The sequence below is a fragment of the Octopus sinensis genome, linkage group LG23 (assembly GCF_006345805.1).
Source record: "Octopus sinensis linkage group LG23, ASM634580v1, whole genome shotgun sequence".
Taxonomy (NCBI): Eukaryota; Metazoa; Mollusca; class Cephalopoda; order Octopoda; family Octopodidae; genus Octopus; species Octopus sinensis.
The window spans coordinates 20157032-20179910 of NC_043019.1; the positions used below are offsets into that span (position 1 = coordinate 20157032).

Below are 22879 nucleotides of genomic sequence, written 5' to 3' on the forward strand. Positions count from 1 at the left end.
CGGCAGACGGAGCTCTGGTGAAAATCTTCGGAGTGTCTGCTTCGGCAATCGGCGGCTCCTCGGTTGTTCTGTCCCTGCATCTGCGGACAATCTGTGGCAAACAGGATGTCTCCACATGCGGGATTGTTGGGGACCACTTGTGAAATCCACATATTCCCACGAAACTTCTTCCAAGGAAGAAGCCAACTCAACCCGTCCAGGGTGAATGTCGCCACAAGTACACAGTCTCATTTCCTATTGAAGTTGGCAGTTGTGGCTTTCCAGCAGGACTGCCATGCTATTTCCTGCAGAAGATTGGTCTAAAACCCAAACAACTGAAGAAAGCCATCAAGGAAATAGGCACAGCTGCTGAAACAAGCTCAAAGGGGTTATAGTTGATAAGATGCCACAAGTATATTTCTACCACAGGTGAAGACTAATTCAGCCTTCACTGCTCCACTCAAGTAAAGTATACAAGCTACAGGTGAAATGCTTGTGGTCCTGAGATACCTTCTGATGATACAGAAGGGTTTCCAGCTTTGCAATGGATTTGGAAGAACTTGCAATATTTCACTTACACACACTCACACACACACACACACACACTCACACACACACACACACACACACACACACGTGTTACAACTTATTCCAAACATTTATACATTTAACCCTTTCATTACCATATTTATTTTGAGGTGCTCTGTGTCTCTTTCAATTATTTTAAATATAACAAAGAATTTAGTAAAATAACATCGTTATAATTAAGCTAGTGTTAGGAACATAAATTGTGACTAAAGTTTGGTGGAAGATTTTAATTCAAAACTTATGAAAACATGACATTTGTACTACAGAGCCAGAGCTGGTTTCAGCCAGGTTGGTAACGAAAGGGTTAAATATTCGTTAGAGATAAAATAAATTCAAATAAAACGAATATTGATTGTTAAATAATCAAACTTTATTTTCAGAAATTGATTCACAATAATTAGCCATAGACACTGATGCACAAAGATAATTATATTGGAATTTGCTTATTTGTATGTTTTAACCTTCCATGCTGAAATTTTTACTTTTTTTTTTTATTTTCATTAAAATAAATATAATAATTAAAGGTGGGATAGCTCAATGGGTGGGGGTATCAGACAAAGTACCTCATAGTTTGTGAGTTAATACCTCTTTGGTGAGATGTTTCTTTGTATTTTTGGGGGTGAGGTATTTGATATTCTATTCTGCTCACCTCAATTTGTCTGACTGTGATAGATTAGCATCTCATCCTGGGATAGATGTCTCGCCTCTGCTTTCCATTACAAAATGCAAGAACTAATGAGCACAGGTCTTCAAAAATCACCCAACCACTATCAGCAGTTATTCAATCACTTACACACGAGTGTAGGTAATCCCAAATGCATGTTATATTGCTATAAGATGCAGAGAGATGTAACCACTACAGCCACAGTAAAAACAAACTATCCAGAAGAGAAGAATCACAAAGAGAACAACAGAGGGGAGAGGACACCTGCCTACTACACATACACATGCATGCATACACATACAAAATGACTGGCTTCAGCTGAGAGAATTTTCTGAGAGAATGACTGGCTTCAGCTGAGAGATGATGATGTGGGACAAGCCGGTTGTAGTTCAGGCTTCTTCTGCAAGAAGCCACATGCAAGGCAAACCTTGAAGATGATGATGTGGGACAAGCCGGTTGTAGTTCAGGCTTCTGCTGCAAGAAGCCACATGCAAGGCAAACTTTTTAGCCTTCAGGTGTCAGCTCCATGTTTAGAAAATTCTGTCTCAATTATTAAAGCTCTCTGTTGTCTCTTAAAATGATTGAAAAAAATTCTAGGTCAGTTACGACAGATGTCTTGTACAAGTGGCACATCTCAACACTTACAAAGTCCGACCCCCCATCCCATATGGTTTGTAGAATGATGGTAGATATTAAATATTTGAAAATAAACATAAGACAACATTTAGAGAGAGAGAGAGACAGACAGACAGACAGACAGACAGACAAACAGAGTGAGAGAGACAGACAGACAGAGATATAAAGATAAAAGAAAAAATGATCATATTATGTATCAAACAGTTTCCTCTGGTTACTTCAACTAGCTACCTGTGTGTGTGTATTTATATATGTGTGTGTGTGTGTGTGCATATATCTATACCTATGTATATATATACACACGTGTATATACATACACATACACTTTGTTATACATTTTCATACACCGGTAAACTTTGCATTCACTGTATATAGCTACAAATTGTGTTGCACAAGCAATTTGCTCCATGCATACCAAATGCAGAATCAACTTTATGCACATAATATATGAATAAAATGGACAAAATCAGCAATGTATAAGCTGTCTGAATAAGCTTGCATGTCCAGGTATGCATGCTAATATCGAACAGTGAAAATGAGCATGCAACACTGCATTGATGAATAAATATTCTTTATTTGTGGATTAATGAGACAACCAATGGTTTCATGTGCAGGAATCTTCACAATTGTTCAAGTGTGTCACATGGAAGTGCTGGTGCTCATCTATCCAAAAGGGAGACAAATACTAACACTTCTATGTGGTACACTTGGAAAATTGCGAAGATCTTTTCGCATGAAACTGTTGGTTGATTCATTAACCCACAAATAAAGAAAAAATTCTGCAAGAGCAAAACAACCAGAGATTCAAACTGTTCACTTTTTACACAAAAAGAATCAAGCCACAAATCACTGTTACAATTATAAATTAAATGATTTGAAAAATACACACATATACAAACATATATACACACACAATCATACATACATACACACATTTGATTACTGGTCCCTCTCAACAGCTGTTTCATAAAGATAAACACCATAAAATGTTAACTGCATAATTATGATGCATCATTAATTTATTTAAATTAAATTATATTATGTATTGCATTCCTGCAGTTATGGAATTAATGATGTTTATCTTAATAAAACAACTGTTGAACACAAAGTAAAAACTATATATAAAATTTATGCTTTTTATGCATTTATGTTATATATGTATATGTATATATATATTGATATTAATTTTGAGTATGTGTGTGTGAGTGCCTATATATGTATTTGTGTGTATATATATATGTGTATGTATATATATATATATATATGTATTTATATGTATACACATACATACACACAAATATGCACATGTACATATATTTGCATAGTTATATATATATATATATATATATATATATAAATATAAGAGAGTGACCGGGTTTTTTATGCACTAAGCCACTTGGTGGTAAATGGATGTGCTATTAAATTAGTACCCAATTTTCTCACCCTTATCAGTTGAGTATATATATGCATACAGTAACATTAAAACAGACACACATTCACTCACATATAGATACATAAATATTCTCGTACATATACGAACATACAAACAGAGAAAATGGAAAGTTTTCTTATGAAACAAAGCCAGGAGGCAGCTGTAATGATTTGAGGAGATCAGGAAGAAGTAGACTGAAATCATGCAGAACAGAAAAAGGGGCTTACACACCACAGTCAAAGCAATGTCAATCACGTATATTGATTGATTCTTTTGTGACTAGCACCGGGATATCAATCAGAGAAGGTTTAATCAAAATAGGGTCGATGGAGGAAAAAGAAGTTGCAAATTTGTCTCTCTTAGCAGCATTCTTCAAATGGTGAACATCATGATGGTTTTTACCATTTTAGTTTTATGTAATGAGATTTTTATAATTATAGTGTTAGTAATGAGATTTTTATAATTATAGTGTTAGTAATGAGATTTTTATAATTATAGTTGTTAGTAATGAGATTTTTATAATTAGAGTGTTTTAACCATTTAATGACACAAAAAAAAACCATTCAATTTATTTCTAATATATTTCATGAGGTGTCACAATATTTTCATCACACAACCACAATTTTATTAAGGACCTTGTGTGTGTGTGTTGTAATGTTGGTCCTTATGTCAAGTTGTAATAAAATCAATTTTACATTAGATTGAAGGATTGTTCATTACTTTTTGTAGAGTACCTATTTATTATTTTTTAACAAGAATAGTATTGACAGTAACTTTGAAGTTTTTCAGGCTCATCACAGTATGATGATGGCTTATCAAGCCAAAACTTTGAAGTCACTCTCAACAATATATATATATATCTAATGTAGGATAAAATTTTTTGAAAAAAACTCTATCAATGGCCAGCATATTAAAAAATACCTTTAAAGGTTAAATTTATAGACAACTTATAAATAAGGGCAAAAGAAAAAAATTCTAATACCAAATATGCCAAAAATAAGACAAATCGTCAATAACCATATAATTTATCACTATTGTGATATAGTGATAAATAGTGCTTATGGTGATAAATTATATGGTTATTGACGATTTGTCTCTTTTCGGCATATTTGGCATTAGAATTTTTTTCTTTTGCCCTTATTTATAAGTTGTTTATATATATATATATATATATATATATATATCTTAATCAAAGTATACATTACAACCAATCTTACTTACCAAACAGTTTTGCACAGGCTATCAGGTAATCAGATGATTATCTAATAACTGTGCTCATCAGCGTTGGCAAGTATATGGGGGAAAAAAATTACTATTCTTAGATGGCTACATGTTTACACACACACTTACAAGGTGTCCATAAATTATCTTTATGACTTCCACAATTTATCATATCTATTAAAGTTGAGATCCATCAATGAGCTTCTTTCTATGGTGTAAATAAACATTATTAAAGTTTTAATTTATCTACTGTGCTTTGATATCTAAATCCCTTTGATTTACCTTTAAATGTATTTATTATAATCCCTGACTTTTAATGAAATTGACAACACCACAAGAGGGAGCACAATGTGTATCCAGACATTCAGGTCCAGTGGAATTACCGTACAAAGAATGGAAAAGAACCTCTAACTCATGTAGGCATTTATGCCTGGCGTAAAAGGTTTATGGAAACAGAAAGTGTCTTACAGAAAAAGGGGCTGTGTGCTGTGTGACAGAGGACATCTGTGGAAGATGTTGAGTGAATTTCATTATAGTCCTACTAAGCCCATTCATGCTGCATGTAGACAATTAAGTTTACCACAGTCCAAACTTTTACTGTTTTGCACAAGAAACTGATGGTTTTATGCTTATAAAGTACAACTTTTGTGAGCACTACAGCCAGATGACAAACCCCAAAGGATACAATTTGCAGTGGACACGATAACTCTTCCTTTGAAAGATTCGTTCCAGTGAGAAAGCAACATTTCATGTGTCAGGAATGATAAATAAGTACAGCATCTGGAGAACTGGAAAGAAACAATCCAGCAGTCAAATGTTTGGTGCAGCCTTTTGTTAGATTGAGTGATTGGCTCATTTTTCTTAGAAGAAGAAGCAAATATTTGCTACACTTATAAGAAATACTTGTACTGAAGTTGCACCACCTACAACCAACAGTTATTTCCCAACAATATGGTGGATTGTTACATTGGGGATCGAGTGTTTGAGAGTATTTTTAAAGAAACTTTCCCCCACCAGTGGATTAGGAGAGGTGGTCCAGTTCTCTGGTCACCTAAGGTATGAGATATAACCCCTCTGGACTCCTTTATATGGGTCTACATTAAAGATAGAGTATATTGCACAAAAGTTCAAAACTTCAATGATATGAAGGAGAATATGTGCCAAACCATATCCAACATTGATGAAGGGATTCTTAGTCAGAAATTGAGTATTGTCTAGATGTGTTGCATGCGACCACTGGATCCTATTGGAAGTGTTCTGGATTTTCTTTGTTTACCTATGTTTTGCCATAAATTCTGTTGAGTTAACCTTATTTTTTTTTTCTGAATTTTTTAAAGTATAAAGGTAATTAATGGACAGCTTATATATATATCAGAACAAAACAAATTGAAGAAAGAAAAAGTAAAGTAGAGCAGAGAAATAATAAGGGGAGTGGGATTGGAAAAAAAGACAAGAAAAGTTGTAAAAGACAAACAGATGAGAGACAGACTGCAAATGAGAGACCGACAAAAATGCATTTGACTGGATGTCAGCTACAAAGTCTGATCAGTGATACAACTTCATTATCTCCCTTTGTTGAATTGGTGGGATTTATAGGAATTTTGGTGGGAAAACTGCTGCCAAAGTTACACAAATGCTACAGAGAGCAAACATCATATTCTGGAAAGATAAAAGAGAGAGAATATGGAAAAATTGAAGCATTTAATAGAAATGTAAATGTTGATATACATACATAGGAATTTATATGTGTATATCATCATCATCATTGTTTAACGTTTGCTTTCCATGCTGGCATGGGTTGAACGGTCTGACATGGAGCTGACCAGTAGTGAGCTGTCCAGGCTCCAGTTGTTTGTTAAGGTATGGCTTCAATGGCTGGATACCCTTCCCTATGCCAACCACTTGAAAGAGTGTGCTGGGTGCTTTTTACGTGCCACCTGCACAGGTGTATTTATGCAGCACCGGCAATTCTACTATATGGCTCAGAAACCTGGACGTTATCAAAGAAGCTTGAGAGGTGGTTGGATGGAACTTACACTCGCCTCCTTATGAGAGCTCAAAATCTCTCGTGGAAGCCTCATCCAACCAAAGTGCAAATATTTGGGAAACTACCACCTGTGTCATCTCTTGTGAAAGGTAGGAGAGTCCAGTTTGCTGGACATTGTTGTAGAGCTGAAAACAAGGTAATTTCTACTCTTCTCCTCTGGAAGCCATCTGCTCGCGATACCAGAGGACGCACACTCTCCTACCCTGATGTAATCTCCAGGGATACAGATATCCAGCAACAGGACTTCCATAATGCTATGATGGACTGTGAAGTCTGGCATAGCATGGTAAATTCCACGGTCGAACAATGATGATGATGACGGATGCTTTTATGTGGCACTTGCACCTGAAAGGACACACCTGTATATGTGGAAGGCAGCAATTTTAATTAGCTTGATGTGTCTTATCAAGTACAGCAAATTCCCACATCTCCCGGTCTCTTGTCATTTCCTCAGCAAGGCCCAGCGTCCATTGATCTTATCTCCAAAGATCTCATCACTTCGTCTCACATCTTCCAGGGCTTACCCCTTCTGTGTGTGTGTGTGTATGTATTATATATATATATATATATATATATATATATATACATATATATATATATATATACATATATATACATACATATATATACATACATATATATATATATATATATATATATATGAAGGTGTGTGGCTTAGTGGTTAGGCTGTTGAACTCACAATTACTAGATCATGGGTTTGATTCTCAGACTAGGCGATAGATTGTTTTCCTGTGCAAAATACTTCATTTGATGTTGTCCATTCCCCCTTTCATTCAGGGAGGAATGTTGACCTGCTTGTGGCTAAAATTATGCAAAGTGCATTGTGACTATACATACTTATATATATAAATATAATTAGAAAAAAAACACCTTTTATCAATTCAAAATGAACAATTAAATTACACCATCTAGAAAATTACATATAATAGAAATATTAAAATTAAAATAACAATAATATACTTAATTTTAATATTTCTATTATATGTAATTTTCTAGATGGTGTAATTTAATTGTTCATTTTGAATTGATAAAAGGTGTTTTTTTTCTAATGTATATATGTATATATATAATATATTAAATTAGAGACAAAACCACTATTATGCAAATCAAACAAAGAAAGACTTAAGCCAATACATAAAATAATTTATATAATTAAATTTAATTATATAAATTATTTTATGTATTGGCTTAAGTCTTTCTTTGTTTGATTTGCATAATAGTGGTTTTGTCTCTAATTTAATATAATATAATATTTTACTATAAAATTGGATTCAATCCTAAATCTGATTTTTCCCTGTAAATTTGGATTTATTCCCTAATATTTATTATTATTATATATATATATATATATATATATATATATATATATATATATATATATATATTTTGTGAAATTTGATTTAGTATTTCTAAATTGAATTTTTCCCTGTAAGTTAGGAATAATGTTCCCTCAAATAATTATAATATATATATGACAAAAAAGCTCCTTACCAATACAAGAACGCTTGCAGAATTCTCTCGCTGGTTAGTGACGTAACTTTTACTGCTGGTTAATTCATTTGTTTGGTTTGGTGACTCGGTGCCCTCGATGTGAGCTACAGCAGCAGCAGATTCCCCACTCTTACCATCTTGGATATAGATGTCATGTGACACTTTTTCCTTCTTTTGTCCCACCACTGCTGCCATCTGTTTCGCTTTTGTTGGACTCAACGTGACGCTGATGTTATCGGCCTGTTCTGGCTGGACAGTAACATTGACACTATCTGAAATGATCACAAAAGTAAACATTAACCCCAAATACACAAACATAAAGCAATTAACCCTTTCATTACCATACTTCTGTTGGAACACACTGCTTTTGTTTCAATTAATTTTGAAAATAATGAAGAATTTAGGCGTAGGAGTGGCTGTGTGGTAAGTAGCTTGCTTACCAACCACATGGTTCCAGGTTCAGTCCTACTGCGTGGAACCTTGGGCAAGTATCTTCTACTATAGCCTCGGGCTGACCAAAGCCTTCTGAGAGGATTTGGTAGATGGAAACTGAAAGAAGCCCGTCGTATATATGTATATATATATGTGTGTGTTTGCGTGTCTGTGTTTGTCCCCCCAACATCACTTGACAACCAATGTTGGTGTGTTTACATCCCCGTAACTTAGCGATTCGGCAAAAGAGACCGATAGAATAAGTGGTAGGCTTACAAAGAATAAGTCCTGGGGGTCGATTTCCTCGACTAAAGGCAGTGCCCCAGCATGGCCGCAGTCAAATGACTGAAACAAGTAAAAGAGTCAAAAGAGAGAGCAAGGCCATTAAGATTTACGAGACGGTGGCAGGAACAAAAGTTAATCGAGAAAAGTCAGTCGTCTTGCAGCTTGGCACCTGGAGAGGCAAGTCGATGCTTCCTGACAGCGTCGTGTGACGTTGGACAGAGGGTCTGATTAAGTTGCTAGGAGTTTGGTTTGGACCAGACCTCCAAATAGAGAAGAACTGGGCCAAGGTATCGAGCAGGGTGACCCACATAGTCAAGACCTGGTCTTGGCGATGGCTATCCCTGAAAGAGAGGGTGGAGGTAGCCAATGTGTTCATCACATCGGTCATCGCCTACCACCTGACCATCGTTCCTTGCCCTGATTCATGGTTGATCAAGCTGGAAAGACAGCTCTTCCACTTCTTGTAGAAGGGCTCGAAACCGCTTGTGACAACTGTCAAAGGGTGGGCTAGGGATGCCTTGGCTATTGATGCGCAGACATGCGCTGAGGTTGCGGCATCTGTGGCTCTACCTAGATGGTGAACGGGTGTGGTCTCTGCTAACGAAACGGATGAATATTGAGGGCAACCTAGTAACGAGTTGATCTAGCCTGATCTCAGTGAGTGAGGCTGGTGGACAATAATGCTATCGAGAGGGAAGCCCCAAAACTGCATATTCTCTCCTGATGACCCCCCTAAGCTTGCTAGCATCTGGTATGATGAGTTGGTAGCACTTGCATCTGTAAGTTGTTTGCAAATATATATCATCATCATCATTTAGCGTCCGCTTTCCATGCCAGCATGGGTTGGACGGTTCAACTGGGGTCTGTGAAGCCAGAAGGCTGCATCAGGCCCAGTCTGATCTGGCAGTGTTTCTACGGCTGGATGCCCTTCCTAACGCCAACCACTCTGTGAGTGTAGTGGGTGCTTTTTACGTGCCACCCGCACAGATTCCAGACGGAGCTGGCAAACGGCCACGAACGAATGGTGCTTTTACGTGCCACCAGCACGGGGGCCAGGCGAGGCTGGTAACGGACACGAACGGATGGTGCTTTTGAGAGAGAGAGAGAGAGACAGACAGAAAGACAGGCAGGCAGATGGTGTACGGAGTATAAAGAAGTACTTTAATACAAACCAGCATAACAGCAACAGCTGTAGTAACAGCAGATGTAGAGCCAGAGAAGAGCCAAGTAACTTATGTTGTACTTCTTCAAATCCATATTGTTGTTGTTGTTAATGTCGTCTCAGAGGGAATTTTGCAGAAACTATTGGTCTCACTGGAAAAAAAACAGAAACAATAAATAGATTGAAATTTGGTTGGGTGGGTGGGTGGGGATGACTTTTAACTGTGACTATAAATATATATAAGTCGAAACAATTTGTTGGCCTTTTACAGTTTTTATAATTATTTATATAATATTGTTATGTGATATATTATATTCATAGTATTTAATGTTGAATTCCAATAGAATATCTCTATATTCAATTTATCTTTATATATATATATATATATAGTGACGTATATTTGCCATTTAAATATGGCTAAACCCTAAGGGTGGATGCTACTGTAGTTTGTAGCCCCAGGGGGACACCTCTTCCAGCTGGCTTTAGACACACTTACTGTGCCCTCTCAGTGTTTGCAAAGGGAAGCCATCCTTCCCATCTTCACCCTTTTCAAACATTGATAGGACACATAAAGTGTGTCTAAAGCCAGCTGGAAGCTGGAAGCTGGAAGAGGTGTCCTCCTGGGGCTACAAACTATAGTAGCATCCACCCTTAGGGGTTAGCCATATTTTAATGGCAAATGAACGTCACGATGTGTTGCAGCTACTGTTTATAACTCGCTCTAAGATTTATTATATATATTGTGGGGTGCAAAGAGAAGAGCACCATACAAGGGTGACCGTTGACAGAGCAGCTAACTGGCTTCCTTGCCAGTGGCACATAAAAGGGCACCATTCGAGTGTGATCATTACCAGTGTCGCCTTACTGGCACTTGTGCCCGTGCTTCTTCAGCTGAATATACCAGATAAGCACATAAATACAGATATATATTTATACTGAACATACATTATACTTACATGTAAGTATAACATACGTTCTGTATATATATATATATATATATATACATATATATATGTATGTATGTATGTGCTTATCTGGTATATTCAGCTGAAGAAGGCAGAACTTCTCTGAAGCAAAACCAGAAATCCAGGATCTTGAATTATCCAGTAAAATCTTTTTTGCTAGTTTATTTTGTCTCTCTGTCTTCTCTTCTGGTGTGATATGAACATTTACGGTGGTTTTTGACTGCTATTTTAGCATGGTGGTATCTCTCAGATACCCTAATTTATAGTTTTAAATAATTATTACCTTTGTATGGTATTTGTTCCCATGCTGGCCACTTGATAAGATCAATATTTAAATATCGATATTATCCTTATTTATAAATTTATATATATATATATATATATATATATATATATAAAATTATATATATATGTATATATATAATGGGTGTCCATTTAGTGGTCATCCCTCTTATATATATATGTTTTATAATTTTTCTGAATCCTAATATTTTTCTATATACCAGGCCACTGGTTTTAAATTGATATTAATCAAATTAATATTCAATTTTTCACCCTTATTATTTAAATTTGAATAACCATGTTCTCTAACCAGCAAAATTCACTGCAGAAAATTATTTTTCTGCAGAATTATTTCCAGTAATTTGGCCCGTCAAAACGAAGAGTTTTGAAATTTAACCCCAAATGTAATTGGTAGAACTATATACATGTTCAATCTCATACGGACGACTCATGTATAGTTCTGCAAATTATATTTTGCTATGACGATCACACTGATGAATTGCAGACATTTACATAAATATTACGTAAGTGATTAATTTTTATATTTTGTATCTTTTCATTTGTCTTGCTCACTTACATTCTGGCGTTTGCTGAATTTTCTTGAGAACAATCTATTGTTAGTGGTCAGACCATATGGGGTCTACATCTAGCATAATGGATGTCCTCTTACTAGTCACCCCACTTATATATATATAAACAAAATAAGCAACAAGGATATCCAGAGGTAATGCAGTACGATCGTTTCATGTGACTCCATTTAATTGAACAATGTAAATATTACATCAGTTTTAAAATGTATAGCAATCTTCAGGAATGTTGGACAACAAGCATTGACTGAAAGGTGACCATCTGACAAAACCACTCAAGATCCTGAAGAAAAAGGAAAATATAATGACCCTAGAAAAAAATAGCCAGGAAAATTATGTCAAAACCAAATTTGAAGACCACATATTTGCTGAACAACACAGAAAATCTATCATTGAAATGAAGCAGGAAGTTCTGAATGAGCTTGCAGTTGTAGGGCATACAAATATGAATGATAGGGAACCACTCCATAAACTATCAAATGCACACCAACATAAACACAAAACAAACATAAAACACAAATAAAAGTTGGCAACTGTATTACACAAGAAATCATACAACAACTAAAACCCGATCTTAATAAGATAAATGAAATTATTTACTCTGTTGCTAAGGTAATCGAAAGACGCTGTTTAACATCCAAAAAGCCAGCAATATCAAATTCGAAAAGGAAATCAAACTGGAGGAGTAGAATTGAAACTGAGATTGAAATATTGCGAAGGGAGATATCAATATTAACAGAGCTAATCTCTGGAAATAGTTTAAGATCAAGAAAAGGCAGGAAGATTGTGAGAAAATATGAACTCTCAATAAGAGAAGAACTAATGTCAGTGAAATAAAGTTCAAGCAAAAGCTCAGAGAATACACAGATTTGAGAAAAGAATCAAATACAAGCAAAATTAGATGTTCAAATCCAATGCCAAATCATTTTACAGGGAAATAGGGAAAGAAAAAATAACCATTGAAAATCCACCCCTAATGGAAGAAATTGAGAACTTTTGGAAAGGGATCTGGAGTGATGAGAAACCATACAATGAAAATGCAGACTGGATCAAACGCACCCAAGATACCTACAAAAATCTACAAGAACAGGTATGGGAAGACATCTCAATCACCGACCTAAGAAGAGCACTAATGAAGGCTCATAAGTGGAAATCCCCTGGTATTGATAGAGTACCAAATCTCTGGCTCTCATCACTCTCGTCCGCACAAAAAATTTTAGTAATACTATTTAATAGTATTATGAAAGACCCGGTAAAAACTCCCCATTGGATGGCAAGTGGTATTACTTACCTCCTCCCCAAAAATAACAAAACCAAAGACCCAAAAAGCTACTGGCCTATACCATGTTTGTCTACTACCTATAAGATTCTAGTGGAGAAAACATATACATTTATGAAAGAGAATAACCTCTTTCCCACTGAACAAAAAGGATGCAAAGATCAGCTCCTAATTAATCGCATGATCCTTAAGAACTGACGTAACAAGCACAGAAATCTCAGCTCTTCATGGATTGATTATAAAAAAGCCTTTGACAGCATACTACATTCATGGATTCTGAAATTGCTGGACATTTCCAAAATTTCTCCTGTGATTTCAGATTTTTTCAAGTATATGTCACTATGGAACACAAAGCTCCAATTATATCATTCTAATGGAGTATTGTGCTCAAACAACATTAGCATAAACTGTGGAATTTTCTAAGGTGATTCACTTTCACCACAAATTTTCTGCATAGCACTAAAACCACTCTCAAGTGAACTGAATAGAACAGGGTATGGCTACAAAATTGACAACAGGAAAATAAGCCATCTATTTTATATGGATGATTTAAAACTATATGGCAAAGATGATGAAGAGCTTGAAGGACTACTATATCCTGAGAAAGGATTCAGTGATGATATCGGGATGGAGTTTGGCCTTGAAAAGTGTGCCAAAGCCACTTTTAAGAAAGGAAAATTGGTAAAGTCAAGTTCAATTAAATTAGATGTCGAAACAGTAATAAAGGGACTTGAGCAGGAACAAACCTATAAATACCTAGGAATAAACGAAGGCTCTGGTATCCAGCATGCAAGCATGAAAGAGAAGGTTAGGAAAGAATGTTATAGAAGAGTTCGAGCAGTCCTGAAGTCTGAGCTGAATGCATATAATAAGGTGTTAGCCATAAATTCCTTAGTAGTCTCAGTTGTTCTTTATAGCTTCAATGTGCTTAACTGAAATACCAGTGAAATAATGAAAATTGATAGAAAAATCCGCAAGCTACTGACTTGTAATAAAATGTACCATCCAAAGGCAGACATGGATCATCTTTACCTTCCCAGAGCTCAGGGAGGTCGAGGCTTGATCCAGCTTGAACTTACATATGAAAGCACCACAATTGAACTGGCCAAATACCTTGAAGCAACCAATGATTGGATGCTAAAACTTGTTGAAAAACATGAAAAACCGAAAAAACTTCACTGAAATGAATAAAAGAATGCAGACTACCTCATTGACAAATGATAGGGACCTTCTCTTTGTGGCTGGTGACTTCAATAGACATATTGGACAACATGCAGGGGGCTTCCATGGCATACATGGAGGCTATGGGCATGTGGCCAGAATGGATGAGGATAGCTGTGGGAAAAAGTGCCACACCCTAGCAGTTGAGGAAACCTGTGGAAGAGATAGACCCTGGAAGACCTGGGGGTGAGGTGGTGAAGCACGACCATTGACAATTAGGCCTCACCGAGGCAATGACTAGTGACCGAGACCATTGGAAATATGCAGTGCGTGAGAAGACCCAGCAAGCCAAGTGAGATAATAACCCGTGGCCTATGCCAGGGGTGCAACCAGCCCACTTATGCGTATGATGATGATGATGATATATATGATACTAGCAGTATCGCCCGGCGTTGCTCGGGTTTGTAAGGAAAATAACTATATAAGCATTTTTAGAGAGTTACTTCCCTTATATAATAGCCAAAAAAGCATTAAAAATGGGGAAAAATGATGGTAAATTTTTTTTTAAATCGTAGACTCATCGTAGACACGCGCTAATACCCAGAAGGGCTCGATATGAATCGCGACTATAAGATACCCGGTTTTGGTTAAACTGCACCGCAAAATGTGGGAGTAGTTAGGAATCTAAATCGTAGGAGACAGACACACAACTTCACTTTTATATATAAAGATATATATAGATATACTGAAAATGCTGTTTTGTCACTTCTATTGTAGTTTTGACAAAATAACTGTTAAAATCGAACCTCACTCTTCAAAACTTGCATTAAGGATAAGGAACAAGATAAAGTTTCTACTTTCTTTTATAGCAAGTTGATGCAGGTAGTTTACCCCGTCCCCTTCCGACTTTTAGTTCATGCAATTGAAAAAACTGCATTATTTATCGGATGACCCAATATATATATATATATATATATCATCATCATCATCATGATATATATATATATGCATGTATATATATATTATATATATATATGTATATATGTATGTATATATATACATATATATGTATGTATATGTAAGTATTTATATATATATATATAATATCATCATCATCATCATCGTCATTTAGCGTCTGTTTTCCATGCTAGCATGGGTTGGACGGTTCTACTGGGGTCTGTGAAGCCAGAAGGCTTCATCAGGCCCAGTCAAATCTGGCAGTGTTTCTACGGCTGGATGCCCTTCCTAACGCCAACCACTCCGTGAGTGTAGTGGGTGCTTTTTACGTGCCACCCGCACAGGTGCCAGACAGAGCTGGCAAACGGCCACGAACGGATGGTGCCTTTTATGTGCCACCGGCACAAGGGCCAGGCGAGGCTGGCAACGGACACGAAACGGGGCGGTGCTGGCAACGGTCGTGAAACGGAAGGTTCTCTTACATGCCGCCGGCACTGGTAACACATCTGCAATTTCCATTGATCGATTTCCATTCTGATCCTCACTTGCCTCGAGGGCATATAATATATATATATTCTATCTATCTATCTATCTATCTATCTATCTATATATATATATATATATATATATATATATATATATTGAGAGCAATATAATATAAATAAATATATTTAAGAGAAAATTTGATGGACTTTTCTCTTATGAGGTTTTTCACGCTAACTACTTGATAAATTCTTATAAAGATTTTATCCTATTTTTAAATTGTATATATGTGTATATAAAATATAATATATATATATATATATATATATATATATATGTACGTATGTATGTATGTATATATATGTATATATATATATCGTAAATGAAAGACGGAAGATGAAATATACGAGAATTTTTGTGTGTGTAGGTATACATCGGTATATATACATGTAGTCCCATTAATGAAATATTAGCGAGGCAGGAATTAGCCCATGAGATTGGGGTCTCCGGTGATGAGGTTGGGGTGGTACATGCGGTGGACGGAACTTAAGAAGAAATGCACATTGCTTACTTATTGTTACTACCACCAGCACCACCACCACCACCACTGCTACTGCTCAGTGCTGCTGCTGCTGCTATTACAATCACCATCTTGATTTCACATACCTAGGTACACATACACACACTCACACACACACACACACACACACACATATATATATATATATATATATATACACATATGCACATCACTAATTACAAGCAAACACACAATAACACACACACACATAGAGACATGTTCACATTCACACACGTTTCATTTACATATGTATACATACATGCAAATGTGTGGATAGAGGAGGATGTTGAAGATAGTGATGGTGATGGTGATGGTAGTAGTGGCAGGAGGATAAAAAATTGGGGGTTGGGCTGTTGTTCTTGTTGTAGATATTGTTTCGAGACTCTTGATTTTCTTTTTTCGTTAAGGATTAGTCTATCTAGGAGTACAGCGTGTCCAATAGCTCCGAACCAGTTTTTGTTTTAAAGTGTATGCTGAAGAAGGAGGAGGAGGAGGAGGAGGAGAAGAAGAAGAAGAAGAAGAAGAAGAAGAAGAAGAAGAAATTAAAGATGGGAAAGAAGGAGGATTGAGAATGTAGAACAAAACAAAAAAGGGAGTTACAAGATCCCTAATAACATGGGCACACTTCTACTACAATTAATAGCACCACTGCTACCATTTGTGAAGGATCCTGTGTGTGGTTGTTTGACCAGCTAGAAATAGCTGCTAGATTTTTCCCTTAAATTACCGCCTACCATCTTGGAAGTTAGAAGATGACTTTGGATAATGTTATCAGAGATATGCAATGTTCAGGGGGAATGATGGGATGGATTGGTCATGGTTGGAGTGTTGCGGATGGTGTGCTTTCTATGTTTGCTCAGTCATGTCTGACCAGGGGTTAAACAACAGCAATTGAACATCACAACAGCCCCTACAACCATCATGATAATGACCATCACCGTTACCACCTACACTATCATCGCTATCACCTACACCACACCACAACCAACACCATCACCACACCACCACCACCACCACCACTACCACCTATACTATCATCGCTACCACCTACACCACACCACAACCAACACCATCACCACCACCACCACTACCACCTACACTATCATCACTACCACCTACACCACACCACCACTACCACCTACACTATCATCGCTACCACCTACACCACACCACAACCAACACTATCACCATTGCTGGTGATGGTGGCGGTGGCGGCAGCGGCGGCGGCGGTGGTGGTGGTGGTGGTGGTGGTAGTGGTGGTGGTGGTGGTGTTGCCAACAGCTTCACTACCACAACAATCACTACCAGTAACAATACCATCAATCAACCATCACACCATCACTCCTACTGTCATCACCACCAAGCTACAACCAATGAACCCTAACTGCCGCCAACACCCCAACTATTATATGATATAAATTGAACACACAGACACACACAGAAACCCCTAAAATATCAGACAACAAACTAGTCACTAATCCCTCCTACACACACACACACACACACACACACTTTTTTTTTACCTCCTTAAGAAAAAATACAGTGGGAAGGGTCTGTCTCATAATACTAGACAGTTACAATTTTAAAAGGGTTTTCCTACACACAGTGACAGGCAGAAAGGGATAAAAGGATGGTAGGTTGGGTGGGTTATCGGGACTAGTGATAGGAACCATTGAAGTGGGGACAGTAGCAGCTGGCTTCCATAACTGTAGTAGTAAGGATTAAAATTAGGGAACAGATAAATACACACACACTCATATATATGCATATGTATAAACAAATATATATATGCCTGTGTGTGTATGGATGTATGTATGTATATATATATATATATATATATATATTAGAAGAAATGAGGTAATCAGAAGATCGGATGGTTCATATTTACAGATATTTATTTATATATTACATTTTTTACATATATATATCATATCATTCAGATCATACCATTCAGATCATTAGCGCTTTCTCCCATTCTAGTGGGGTTTTCATTATAATATTGTAAATCAGGAGAAGAGTATACCCTATAAAATATAGAGCAGTTATTTATTTTTGTATGTGTAACATAAGCCTAGTAAAAAATCATTGGTTTCATGTCTAGCAGGAACTAATCCCATCAGTTACTGTTTAGAGGAACTGAAAAGATGTCTAGTTCACGCCATGGTTTTTCTAAACTTACACTACACATACAATATATGTATATATTACACAAAAAGGGGATAAATTCATGGAGTTTGTAAACGTTTTTGATTTTCATTTCATGAATTTATCCCCTTTTTGTGTATCTAGTACTTGCTTCTTCTTTTAGAGGCCTTTTAATGTACTTATATATGAATAACATATAGTCTAATGACTAATTTGTCTTTTGTGCTAGATCACTGGTAATAATAATTTATTTTATTACCCTATTTACTATATATATATATATATATATATATATTATATATATATATATATAGCTATTCCTTCTACTTTTAAAGTAGAAGGAATAGCTAATTTTTTTGACTGCTATTTCTAAACTTCGGTATGTGGGGAGCAGATCTTTGCTGAACCCTAATTATAAAGTATTACTTAAGCTTACCATGAAATGGTATTTTTCATGCCAAATTCTACTTGGTGAAATTACTGATTACTTCTTAATTAATTAATTTTACCCTTTGTTATTATATATATATATATATGTGTGTGTGTGTGTGTGTGTGTGTGTGTGTGTGTGTGTATGCTCTATGACAGGTTGTGGGGTTCAATGTACTGCTGTGTTTACTGTTACGAAAGAGAGAAAGAAACCCTAATATAATTGTAGAGGAATCTTCACAGTGGTATAGTTGAAGGTTTCAAAGCCTGTCTGTGACTGCCACCTTAATTCCGGATCCCAAAACTACCAGACATATGTGTGTATGTGTGTGTGTGCATGTGTGTACATCTATGTACATGTGCACACTTACACACACACGTGTGTGTATGTACATTATGTATATATATTATATATATATATATATATATATATATATAATATAATATATATATAACACAAGCAATTAAAATTAAAATTTCTCTCTCCTTATATATATATATATAAGCTATATCGTATATCATATGTATGTATATATATATATATATATATATATATATATTAATATATATATATATATATATATATATAATATATATACTTGTGTGTGTGTGTGCACGCAGACGTGTGTGTGTGTGCACGCAGACGTGTGTGTGTGTGTGTGTGTGTGCATGTGACATAAAAACCCTAAAAAGAAAACAGCTTGAACAACAAAAAGTAGAAAAAAAGAATGAACAGCATAAAGATAAATTGAACTTACAGATGAAAAGAGTGTGTGTATATATATATATATATAAATATAAATATATATATATATATGTGTGTAATTAGCAGAGTGTCGCTAATGAATTAGTAATGCTCTGTTTGAGTCAGGATCGTTGTTGATGTTTCGCCTTTAAATATAATAAGCCCTGATATATGTCCCTTTTTTCTACTTAAAAAGAACCGGGGTCAGCTTGTACTGTATATGTGCAGTTTAACAGTTACACACAAAGGGGAACTAATCCATTTTGTGATAAGGGGGTGAAAGGTATGGTGAGAAGAGAGCTGACTAAAAAGGGACAGAGCAAGAGAAAGTGGGAGACTGAGGAGAAAGGAACTGTATGAGCAAGAAGACAGATAGGCAGGCAGGCAGTTAGGTAGGCAGGTAGATATATAGATAGATAGATAGATAGATAGATAGATAGATAGATAGATAGATAGATAGATAGACAGATAGATAGACAGACAGATATATAGATAGATAGATAGACAGACAGATATATAGATAGATAGATAGATAGATAGATAGATAGATAGACAGACAGATATATAGATAGATAGATAGATAGATAGATAGATAGATAGACAGACAGATATATAGATAGATAGATAGATAGATAGATAGATAGATAGATAGATAGATAGATAGACAGATAGACAGAAAGATAGATAGAGAGATAGATAGATAGATAGATAGATAGATAGATAGACAGATAGATAGATAGATAGACAGACGGACAGATAGATAGATAGATAGATAGATAGATATATAGATAGATAGATAGATAGATAGATAGATAGATAGATAGATAGTAAGACAGATGGAAGGAGGATAGATAAAGATATATATAGGTAGATGTATAGACAGCAAGATTGATGGAAAAGGCGGAGAGATGGCAGAAACGTTAGCATGCCGGGCGAAGTGCGTAGCCGTATTTCGTCTGCCGTTACGTTCTGAGTTCAAATTCCGCCGAGGTCGACTTTGCCTTTCATCCTTTTGGGGTCGATAAATAAAGTACCAGTTACGCACTGGGGTCGATGTAATCGACTTAATCCCTTTGTCTGTCCTTGTTTGTCCCCTCTATGTTTAGCCCCTTGTGGGCAATAAATAAGATTGATGGAAACAGATAGGTGAGTAGACAGATATGTAGATAAACAAATGGTTTGACAGACCAGCATTGACAGATATATATATATATATATATATATACACACACACATATGTATGTATATATATATAGCTGAAAAAAGATATACGAATCAAAATTTAAAATATAAAAGGTGTAGGTGAAAATAACACAGAGACATTTTAAGTAACTCTAAGACATCTTCATATGATTTTAAAATCATTTTATTAAATTCCTTCTAAATTGAAATATCTCAGATTTACTTCTGTGCTATTTCCACTTCTACCTTTTACATATATATATATATATAAATAAATTAGAAAAAAAACACCTTTTATTAATTCAATATGAAAAATTAAATTACACCATCTAGAAAATTACATATAATAGAAAGATTAAATATAAGATAAAAAATATAACGATGATTAAGTAATGTGCAAAATAATAAATAAAACGTATATATTTGGTAGAATTTTTCATTTTGAATTGATAAAAGGTGTTTTTTTTTCTAATTTATATATATATTATATTTTGTGAAATTTGATTTAGTATTTCTAAATTAAATTTTTCCCTATAAGTTTGGAATAATATTCCCTCAATTATTATTATTATTATTATTATTATTATTATTGTTGTTATTATTATTATTATTATTATATATATAATGCTTAGCGAAATGCTTAGCGGTATTTCGTCTGTCGTTACGTTCTGAGTTCAAATTCTGCCAAGGTTGACTTTGCCTTTCATCCCTTCAGGGTCGATAAATAAAGTACCAGTTTCGCACTGGAGTCGATGTAATTGACTTAATCCCTTTGTCTGTCCTTGTTTGTCCCCTCTGTGTTTAGCCCCTTGTGGGCAGTAAAGAAATATATATATATATGTATGCTTTTATTCTTTTATTTGTTTCAGTCATTTCGCTGCAGGCATACTGGAGCACTGCCTTTAGTCAACCAAATCGACCCCAGGACTTATTCTTTGTAAGCCCAGTACTTATTCTATTGGTCCCTTTTGCTGAACCACTAAGTTACGGGGACGTAAACACCCAACATTGGTTGTCAAGCGATGTTGGGGGACAAACACAGACACAAGCATATACATATATATGTATATATATGACAAGCTTCTTTCAGTTTCCGTCTACCAAATCCACTCACAAGGCTTTGGTCAGCCCAAGGTGCCATGCAGTGGGACTGAACACGGAACTACCATGTGGTTAGTAAGTAAGCTTCTTACCACACAGCCACTCCTGTGCCTACATACATACATACATACATACATATATATATTCTTTTACTCTTTTACTCATTTCAGCAATGTGGTTGCAGTGATGCTGGAGCATCTTACCTCCCCCCTCTTCCCTCATCTCCTCTCTCTACACTACACCATACGACTTTACACATCACATCATATATACATACACACGTCCAGACCTCTCATACGCACTAATACTCTCTCATACACACACACACATTCTTATGTTGGGGCGAGGTCATTTAACCCTATTATCTCCCCTAATTTCGCTCTTGCGTCTCACGTTTGATCTTTGACTTCTGGCCGAAATCAGATCACCATGTTGATTCGCTAGCCTCTGCACACATTTTTTTTCTCTCCTTCTTTCTGTGTTTCTTCTCTGTGTATCTTTCTGTTGAAGAGCGTAGGCTCGAAACGTTAAAGACTTGTTTTATTTATATTCCTGGGCGCCATACTAATACAATTGTTTGTTTGTATTCCACCTGCCTTCGTCTTTTGTCTATTTTCATAAAGCTTCCCGTTATATATATATATATATATATATATATATATATATATAAAAATTTAGACGACTGACCACTAAAAGTGGACAGTCAATATGCTAGATATAGACGTCAAAATCGTCATTTTCCATGAAGAATGTGTTCTCAAGAAAAAAAACTCAGCAAAAAACCAAAGTGTAAAAATAAGCAAGACAAATGAAAATATACGAAATATAAAACGATTACTTATGTACTGATTAGTTTCACTTGTTAATATTTATGTATATGGATACGCAAACATCTGCAAGATCATTAGCATAGACTGTCATTTACAAAACACAATTTCCAGAACTAGACACAGAACGCTCAACCGAAATCCAGCATGTATAAAGTTCAACAAATTATATTTATGTGTATCTTTCAAATGCCTTTA

At 35.6% G+C, this 22879-nt stretch overlaps 1 protein-coding gene across 1 annotated transcript; it reads right to left on the reverse strand.

Moving 5' to 3' along the window:
* Window positions 1–5950: 5950 nt before the first annotated feature.
* On the reverse strand, window positions 5951–19828 carry LOC115223720. The gene is made up of 4 exons (XM_029794401.2): window positions 19585–19828; window positions 9969–10110; window positions 8080–8351; window positions 5951–6179 (listed from the first exon to the last, which is right to left on the reverse strand). Exons 2-4 carry the CDS (start codon window positions 10051–10053, stop codon window positions 6111–6113), a joined length of 426 nt encoding a protein of 141 aa, XP_029650261.1. The 5' UTR covers window positions 10054–10110; window positions 19585–19828; the 3' UTR covers window positions 5951–6110.
* Window positions 19829–22879: the final 3051 nt, after the last annotated feature.